This window comes from Hemicordylus capensis, chromosome 17 (genome assembly GCF_027244095.1).
Source record: "Hemicordylus capensis ecotype Gifberg chromosome 17, rHemCap1.1.pri, whole genome shotgun sequence".
In the NCBI taxonomy this organism is placed as follows: domain Eukaryota; kingdom Metazoa; phylum Chordata; class Lepidosauria; order Squamata; family Cordylidae; genus Hemicordylus; species Hemicordylus capensis.
The window spans coordinates 5512441-5521925 of record NC_069673.1 but is presented as its reverse complement, the minus strand read 5'-3'; the positions used below and the strand labels follow the sequence as shown (position 1 = coordinate 5521925).

Below are 9485 nucleotides of genomic sequence, written 5' to 3'. Positions count from 1 at the left end.
AGTCAGACAACTGGTCTATGTAGCTGAGTATTGTCTTCACAGACTGGCAGTGGCTTCTCCAAGACTGCAGGCAGGACTCTCTCTCAGGCCTATCTTGGAGAAGCCAGGGAGGGAACTTGAAACCTTCTGCTCTTCCCAGAGTAGCGGCTCCATCCCCTGAGGGGAATATTTTGCAGTGCTCACACTTCTAGTCTCCCTTTCATATTCACTCAGGGCAACAGGGAGCACATTCCAAAGTCCAGGGGCAGCAACAGAGAAGGCCCGTTCCCAAGTAGCCACCAGACAAGTTGGCAGCAACTGCAGATGAACCTCTCCAAACAATCTTAACGGGCGGTGGGGCTCGTGGTGAAGAAGATGTTCTCTTAAAAACCCAGGGCCTAAGCTGTTAGGGCTTTATAGGTGATAACCAGCACCTGGTATTTTGCCTGGAAACGTATCGGCAGCCAGTGTTGTTCTTTCAGCACAGGAATGATATGGTCTCTCCTAGATGACCCAGAGACCAACCTGGCTGCTGCATTCTGGACCAACTACAGTTTCTGGACTCAATACAAAGGCAGTCCGTTTTGCACAGAGTGTAAGAAAAGGGGTTCCTTGCCAAGCCTGCAAAGGTCAGCTTCGTCAAGATCAAGGAAGAACCTACCAGAGGAAGAAAGAGTAGACTTCTTCACAGACACAGAGGGGGAAACGAGCTTCAGATGATGGACCGCTCCAAGCTTTGGAAGTCTTTGATGCAGCATGTTTTGAAGGGAAGCTGACAAATACCTCCAGCAATTCACGGCCAGGCCTCGCCTACAGAAGCAGAGCAAATCAAAGATGCAATTTATGTCTACAGCTTCGAAAGGAAACCTCTTGCTCAATGGCATTTCCATATGAAAGTCAGACCTAGGATACCCTTCTGATTTCCTCTAAGCCCCATCTGAAATCTCTGGAATTTGTAGAAAGGCTTGTAGACACAGGTAATTTGTAAAATGTAAATTATCTTCAAACTGTAATATATGCAGTGCCATTTTATTGGCTAAATTTCCAATTATAGGAACAGAGGAAGCTGCCTTCTACAGAGTCAGACCATTGGTCAATCTAGCTCAGTATTGTTTACACCAGGTCTGCTCAACTTTGGGGCTCCTGCAGATGTTGGCCTACAACCCCCATACTCCCTGGCTATTGGCCACTGTGGCTGGGGATTATGGGAGCTGTAGTCCAAAGAGACTATGTGGGAGTTGTAGCCACTGAATGGCACAGCAGGGAAGTAACTCGCCTAGGGAGCAAGAGGTTGCTGGTTCGAATCCCCACTGGTATGTTTCCCAGACTATGGGAAACACCTATATTGGGCAGCGGCGATATAGGAAGATGCTGAAAGGCATCATCTCATACTGCACAGGAGATGGCAATGGTAAACCCTTCCTGTATTCTACCAAAGACAACCACAGAGCTCTGTGGCCGCCAGGAGTCAACATCGACTCGATGGCACAACTTTACTTTAGTCCCAATTCTCTCTCAGCCCTAAGTCATGCTTGCTGCCACAAGACCTGCTCTCCTCCCATGTTTTAACTATGTTAGAACATTATTTGATATGCACGGAATTCGTTATCAATTTGTTCGGTTACATTATCTCTGGTCAGTGACCGTAGTAAAAGATGACGATGATGAAATTGGAAAAGAAGAAAAAATACAAATCTATTTCAAAAGGAAATGAAACTGAAAGGAAGAGGGAAAGGGGAACAACAGCTTCTTTTCTTAACACTTGACCTTTGGTAGCACCCGACTCAAATTGTGTTAGTGCAGATTGCTTGAGCAGTCATTCTTCAGGGTTTAATCCATCCTTGGTTCTAAGGACAATCTCAAAAGCTTTTAGGTGCTACAGAGTTAAACATCTGACTCGGTCACATCCTGTCTGTAGTGCAGGTGCATTTAAATCCCAACACATGAGTGCTCAGTCCCCAGAGTCTAACATTCCTTGCACAACAGGCGAGGATTCGGAACACTTTTGACTACTGGTAAAATATTTTTATTTTAGAGAAAAAGATAGGAAGCTGCCTTATACCAAGCCAGACCATTGGTCCATCGAGCACAGGGCTGCCTACACTGACTGGCAGCAGCACTCCAAGGTTGCAGGCAGGAGTCTTGCCCAGGCCTTCCTGGAGATGCTGCCAGGGATTGAACCTGGGACCTTCTGCATGCAAAGCAGATGTTCTTCCTCTGAGCTGCAGCCCCATCACCTTTCAGGACTCACATGTAGTACCCCACCCAAGTCCAAACCAGGACAGACCCTGCTTAGCAAAGTTCTTACCCCAAGACCAGCTCTGTGTTCTTATTATCAATGGCTACTAGTCTGGTGGCTGTGGGCCACCTCCAGCCTCAGAGGCACGATGCCACTCAATACCAGTTGCAGGGGAGCAACAGCAGCAGGAGAGGGGGGCATGCCCTCCCCTCTTGCCTGTGGGCTCCCCAGAGGCATCTGGTGGGCCATTGTGTGAAACAGGATGCTGGACTAGATCCGCCTTGGGCCTGATCCAGCAGGGCTGTTCTTATGTTCTTCTGTGCATGTACTGCAGTCTGCTTTATCAGATGCATGGTTACCCCTTCTAACTGAGCAAAGAGCCACCTTTTAAAGTGGCGGTTCTCTTCTATTTAGCAGGGGGAGAGCAACTGGCCCTATCCAACCCCAGCACAGCATCCCTCCAGAGGATGTTGCTGGTGTCTCTTATGCTGTTGTTTTTTAGATTGTGAGCCCTTTGGGGTCAGGCAACCATCTTATTTATGTATTTTCTTATGTAAACCACTTTGAGAACTTTGGTTGAAGAGCAGCATACAAATATTTGAAGTAATAGTGGTGGTGGTGGTGTCATCCACAGTTGGGGAGGGGGAGAATTCCTTCGTGGAAAAGGCCTTGCAGCCCTCTCGTTTCGGGCTCAGCTCAAGGACGACCTGCCCCGTTCCTTGACTTCCTTGCATCTGATGAAGTAAGCTGTAGTCTACAAAAGTTTCTACCACCCAAAAAACCCCTGCAAGGATCTCAGGGGCCTCTTGGTGACCAGGAAAGGTAACAGCTAGGTTAATGGGTGGGGAAAGGGGAAAGGGAAGGCGTTTGGATGATTGTGGAGTGGAGAAAAGAAAAGAGGAAGGCGTCTGGGTGATCATCAGTGGGAGAAGAAAAAGGAGAAGGCTTTTGAAAGATTGTGGAGATGGAGAAGGAAAGGGGGGAGAGGAGTCTGGTTAATCGTGGAGGGGAGAAGGAAAAGGGGATGGGGTTTAGACGACAGTGGGTTGCTGGGAAGGAAGGAAGGAAGAGGAGGCCAGCTGTGGGTTACTACCTGCTCATTTGGTGGTGACCCAAACCCAGGCCTTCTCTAGGGTTGCCCCACGGCTCTGGAACATGCTCCCAACCTAGGTGGCCAGATTTGGCTTTTAAAAAGCTAAATTCTGGCTTACGGCCCATTTGACCCACGAGTGTACCCCTTAGGTTCTGGCAACTCTGCAACTGAGATCAGAATCTCCCCATCTCTGGCTGTTTTTAAGCAACTCTTGAAAATGTACCAGTGTGATCAGGCTGTTAGTTTATAACATTTTAAAGTTTTACTGAGGGTCATTTTAATTTGTTTTATATGGACTGAGGATTTGGTTGTTATGTTTTAATTTGTAAACTGCCCAGATAGTTTAATTGGGGTGATGTATAAATGTGAGAGAGAAAAGGAGGGAGGGAGGGATTTGGGGGTCTGGGGGGAGAAGGGAGAAAGGAACTAGAATAAGCTACTCTGTCACGTATCTGCTACTTGCACAGTTTAGAAGGCAAAGTCACACACACACGATTCACAGTGTCAGGACATCAGAAATGGACTTCTTAGTAAGTCACAATGCCTTCCTCATTAAAAAGTCATTTTACAAGCCTTCTGGATCTAACTTAGCCCCCAGTTCCTGAAGGGGAGCCTGCCTGATTATATCCTTCCTGTTAATACTAGCATCCTGTAATTGGCCATACTAACCGACTGTCTGCCCTTCCTATCAACTGCGGCTGGACAGCCTGTTATCAACGAGCAGAATTCTCTTAATTATGTCTCTGTACAAGAAAATGTTCCACTTGTCCATCTGTGGCAGTGACGGGAAGACAGGCCTTCCCATGCCAAGTAGGGTTCAGCATCGGCCTGAGAAAACTCAATGACCCAACAAAAATCCAGGGGGAAAACCATTTATTTTGAATCCAGCCATTGTGACTGAAAATATGTCTATACCATTGTTCAAAAACAAGCGTCCCCAAAGCAGTTTACATAGCTAATGAGGAAAGGGTTCCTTGCCACAAAGGAGCTCAAAATCTAAAAAAGAAACACAGAGGAAGCCCCAGCAACTGGGAGGGATGCTGTGCTGGGGTTGGGTAGGGACAGTTGCTCTCCTCCTGCTACATACAAGAGAACCACCGCTTTGGTCGTTCTGTGCCCAGCTGGCAGGAGTTATTCCCAATGGCATTCCACAAGCGGGTCTGGAAATGGTTCCCTGCCCCAAAGGGGTGACAATCTAAAAAGAAACCAAAGCAGACGCCAGAAACAGCCACTGGGAAGCACGCCTTGCTGAAGGAGGACAGTTGCTCACCCCTGGGTAAATATGGGAGCCACTGAAAGGTCCCTCTTTGCCCAGTTGGCAGGGGTGATTCCAAAACTATGTGCCACAGGAGGGCCTGCCTGAAGATGGCCCCTTATCCCAGAGGGGCTCACACGCTAAAAAGGCCGCCATTTTGAATTGGTGCCTCTCGGCCCAGTCAGCAGAGGCCACTGGACGAGGCCAACCTTGGCCTGAAGGGGGCACTCATTCATCATTGACGGAGCACCTGCCCACTCGGCTTTGCAGCCCCCAAAGTTCCCAATGTCGTTTCCATGGCAACAGCAGTGTGGTTCCCCTGCCCCAAAGGGGCTCCCAACCCAAGAAGAAAGACCAGCAATAGCCACTGGGAGGGAGGCTCTGCCGGGTTATGTACAGGAACACAGGAAACTGCCATATACTGAGTGAGACCATTGGTCTATCTAGCTCAGTATTGTCTTCACGGACCGGCAGCAGCTTTTCCAAGGTTGCAGGCAGGAATCTCTCTCAGCCCTATCTTGGAGATGCTGCCAGGGAGGGAACTGGGAACCTTCTTCTGCTCTTCCCAGAGCGGCTCCATCCCCTGAGAGGAATATCTTACAGTGCTCACACATGTAGTCTCCCATTCAAATGCAAACCAGGGTGGACTCTGCTTAGCTATGGGGACAAGTCATGCTTGCTACCACAAGACCAGCTCTCCTCTCCATGTAGGGACAGTTGCTCTCCCCGCCAGCTAAATGTGTGAGGGCTGCCATTTTTAAGAACTTGCCTCTTGGCCCAGGGAAAAGGCCCCTTAACAAAGCCGACCTTTGCCTGAGGGGGCCGCTCATCTATTATTCATGGCACACCTTCCCACTCTGCATTCCACGCAGAGACGTTCCCATGGCAACAGCTGTGAGGAGATGACTCCCTGCCCCAAAGAGGCTCCCAAACAAAGCGACCCCAGCAACACCCACCGGAGAGACTCTGTGCAGGGCTGAAGAGAGACAGTTGTCCCCCCCCCCCCACTGCCTGCTAAATAGAAAAGAGCCGCCATTTTGAATCAATGCCTCTTGGCCTGGTCCAGGGGCCCCTCCAAGAGGCCGACCTTTGCCTGAGGGGGCCGCTCATCTATTATTCATGGCGCACCTGCCCACTCCTCATTCCAAGCAGAGACGTTCCCATGGCAACAGCCATGAGATGGTCCCCTGCCCCAAAGGGGCTCCCAGTCCAAGAAAACTGGTACAACTATAACAGCCAATGGGAAGACTATACTGGGCTGCCTAGGGGCAGTTGCTATCCCCCTGCTAAACAGATGAAAGACCCCCGCTTGAAAAGATGTCTCTGGGTCCAGTGTGCAGGGTGTAGAACCAGGGTTGCCTGTAACAGGAATTGCCAGATGTGGTTGACTACAGCCCTTAAGACCCGTCTGTTCGGCGTGGCCTTCCAGGGTTTTAAAATTGTTGTAGAGGGTTTTAATGGACCTGGTTTTTCAGGGTTTTTAAACTATTGTTTAACTGCTGTTTTATGGTGTTTTAAAATCTTTCTTTTAATTGTTGATTGATTTTAACTGTCTTTATCTGTAAACTGCCCTGAGCCAATTTTGGAAGGGCAGTATAGAAATTGAATAAATAAATAAATAAATAAATAAATAAATAAATAAATAAATAAATAAATAAAATAAAATAAAATAAAATAAAATAAAATAAAATAAAATAATGCAGCTCCCAGAATCCTCAGCTGCAATGGCCTCTGGCCAAAGATTCTGGGAATTGTAGTCAACAACATCTAGGAATCCTGTATTGTATTGTATTGTATTGTATTGTATTGTATTGTATTGTATTGTATTTCCCGCTCTTCCTGTGTCGAACCTCACTGTGGCTCTGGTGATGTGACGGTGGCAGGGCCTAATCCCTCCTCTAACCCACCCTTCCTCAGTGGTGTTCCTTGTAAGAGGGAATCCCAGATGTCGTGGACTACAACTCCTAGCATCACCAGCCAAAGCTTGTTGCATCTGGAGATCATGGAATTTGTAGTCAACCACGCCTGAGATTCTCTGCTACAGGGAATACTGCCCCTCAGTGAGCCTACATCCCTCCTCACCATCTCCCGTTTTCTCCACCGTAACCTCAGGCTGCAAACATGGGTGGCAGACTGGGCCATGTTTCAAGCAGCTCTGAGAGATTATGGCTACATTCGCACGTAATGTGAAACTGGAGTATGTTGGAGGGGGCAGAGGTTGCCAAACTTTCACATCCGAATGCAGGACACCCCTTCCGCACTCCATTTTTGCACGGAGAGCAGCCCGAGGTTCCACTCTCTGAACTCCCATTTCAACCCTCAGCATGTAGCGGGTTTCGCCACCACAACCCGAGGTTGGACACAGCTTGCATTACGTCTGAATACGGAACTACAGGCTGCGTCCCCAGAAACCTGAGTTGAGGGAGGAGGCTCCTTCCTCTCTTTGGCTGTGATTGGCTGTGCGGGCTGTCCTTCATGAAAGAAGGAAGCCCACACAGTCAGATCCCCCTCCTCTCTGCAGTCTTGCTGACTGCAGGCTCGCTGAGATCCACTATGTCCAAATTCGGACAGGAGAGCAGCAGGTGGGGTGGGGAGCAGAACCGTGGGGCCATTGGACCCACCGCTCTGCATTACGTGCAAATACGGCCTCTGAGAAATATCTCTGCCTCCTGCCTGCTGCCATTTCCACCCCCACCCACCCCCGAAGACACCACAGCCGGTGTAAATTGCAAAATGAGTACTTCTGGACACCAATTTGAAGCACGTTCAATGCTGATTCCCATGGAGGATATTGCTGCCTGAAAACATGACGCTCACGGAAATCTGTGCTTTCCTGGGATGAATGGTCCCCAAACCCATGCTAGAAGTGGAGTAAAAGGACACGGGGTTTTGCTGTGTTGAATGTGCAACTCCACCACTTCTAGTCCCAAGCCTGCCTCAAGTGCATGCTGCTGCTCTCTCTTTCTCTCCCCTGCCATCCCTTCTGGTGTTGGCACTTCCAGGGCTCCCCAGATATTTGTAGGGGCAGGACTGGTTCCCTACTCCTCCCCCTTCTCCTGCTGAGGTCACTGCTGCGGGTGGCTCCCACATACTCTCTCCTCCTCCTCCCCCACCCCAGTCTTCCTCCTCCTCCTCCTCAGTCTTCCTCCTCTCTCTTCTAAGAGATTTTTTTGGATCAGCTTTGGAGGTGAGAGGCTTCAGCTACGTGACTCTTTGCAGCAACTCAAGACCTGAAAAGGGATCCCACACATTCCTACGGATGAGCCACGATTTTTCACAAAGGCCTGCCCCCACACATGCCCATCCAAGCAATAAATATGAAATGTGATCAGAATTATTCTATAAAAGAGTGACACAAACCACTAAGAGATTAAACAAACAAACACTCCACTAAACCTTTCCAAGAGGGTTTAAAAAACAAAAAACACATAATCCTTGTTATGCCTGAAAACTATTGCATGGAGAAATGACGAGCCGGGTGCAATTATGGGTTAAAATGGGGGTGCAGGCAACAGCCTTGTCCCAACTTTATTAATTGTTTCCATACCACAAATGACCTTCAACAGGCAAGGGATGTGCCAAAGGACGCTGGAGATTAGATACATAAAATCTAGTGAAGCAGTCATAGGAACAGAGGAAGCTGCCGTCTACCGAGTCAGACCCTTGGCCCATCTAGCTCAGTATTGTCCACCCAGGCTGGCAGAGGCTTCTCCAAGGTTGCAGGCAGGAGGAGGGCTGGTCTTGTGTGGTCGCAAGCGTGAATTGTCCCCTTAGCTAAGCAGGGTCCATCCTGGTTTGCATTTGAATGGGAGACTAGAAGTGTGAGCACTGGAAGATATTCCCCTTTGGGGATGGGGACACTCTGGGAAGAGCAGAAGGTTCCAAGTTCCCTCCCTGGCAGTATCTCCAAGATAGGGCTGAGAGAGAGAGAGATTCTTCCTGCAACCTTGGAGAAGCCGCTGCCAGCCTGTGAAGACAATACTGAGCTAGATGGACCAGTGGCCTGCCTCAGTAGATGGTTCCTATGTTCCTATGGATCAAGGCAGGGTGGGAGGGTGGGCACATGTGCCCACTCCCAGTGAAATGAACATCCCTCAAAGGCGGGGCTACATACACTTGTATATCACCACTCCCATTTCTCTCAGAACCCCATGATACTACAAAGCTTCCTCTGGTCCAGCTCCCTATAGGTAAAGGTAAAGTTGTGTTGTCGAGTCGGTGTCGACTCCTGGCGCCCACAGAGCCCTGTGGTATCCTTTGGTAGAATACAGGAGGGGTTGACCATTGCCCCCTCCCACGCAGTATGAGATGATGCCTTTCAGCATCTTCCTATATCGCTGCTGCCTGATATAGGTGTTTCCCATAGTCTGGGGAACATACCAGCGGGGATTCGAACCTGCAACCTCTGGCTTCTAGTCAAGTTATTATAGCACCTGCAAATCACCCTCAGGATTCCTTTGCAGTGTGATAATGCCATTCTTGCTAGCATGGGGCATTTATGTATCTCATGCATCATCATCATCACCACCATCATCATTGACGAAAGCTTTCCAAGTTATTTACATAGAATAAGATGGTTCCCTGTCCCCCCCAAAGGGTTCACAGTCTATACATCTTATTATATAAACTTCAGGCTTTAGCCTAAAGGCATCTGTGTGTGAGGCAATGGAGCACAACCTCAATCTGACCAGCCCACAATCACAGCACCTCACATATTTTAATCTATTTGCTGTGAAGAGGTCAGAAGAGACAGATTGAAGCCCAAACGCTGATACTGGCACAAAAGGTTTCTTTCAAGTACTGGGAAATCGATGGTATGTAATCAATTTACTGATACTTCTGTGTCCCTCCTGGGTTGTGCCTTGTACCAAAGGAGACACAAAAGCTCGTATTTATCTAGCAAGTGCAGAGAGAACCCT

At 48.7% G+C, this 9485-nt stretch overlaps 1 protein-coding gene across 8 annotated transcripts in view; it reads right to left on the bottom strand.

The window, feature by feature from the left end:
• The window catches only part of TMEM268 (transmembrane protein 268), a 62973-nt gene that overhangs the window by 22336 nt on the left and 31152 nt on the right, over positions 1–9485 (bottom strand). For all 8 annotated transcript variants that reach the window (XR_008312836.1, XR_008312837.1, XR_008312834.1 and 5 more), the window contains exon 9: positions 641–789. Coding sequence is in view for 2 of the 8 variants with exons in the window: in XM_053282651.1 (XP_053138626.1) it covers positions 641–789 (149 nt within the window). In the remaining 6 variants the exon portion in view is untranslated. The remainder of the gene's footprint in view (positions 1–640; positions 790–9485) is intronic.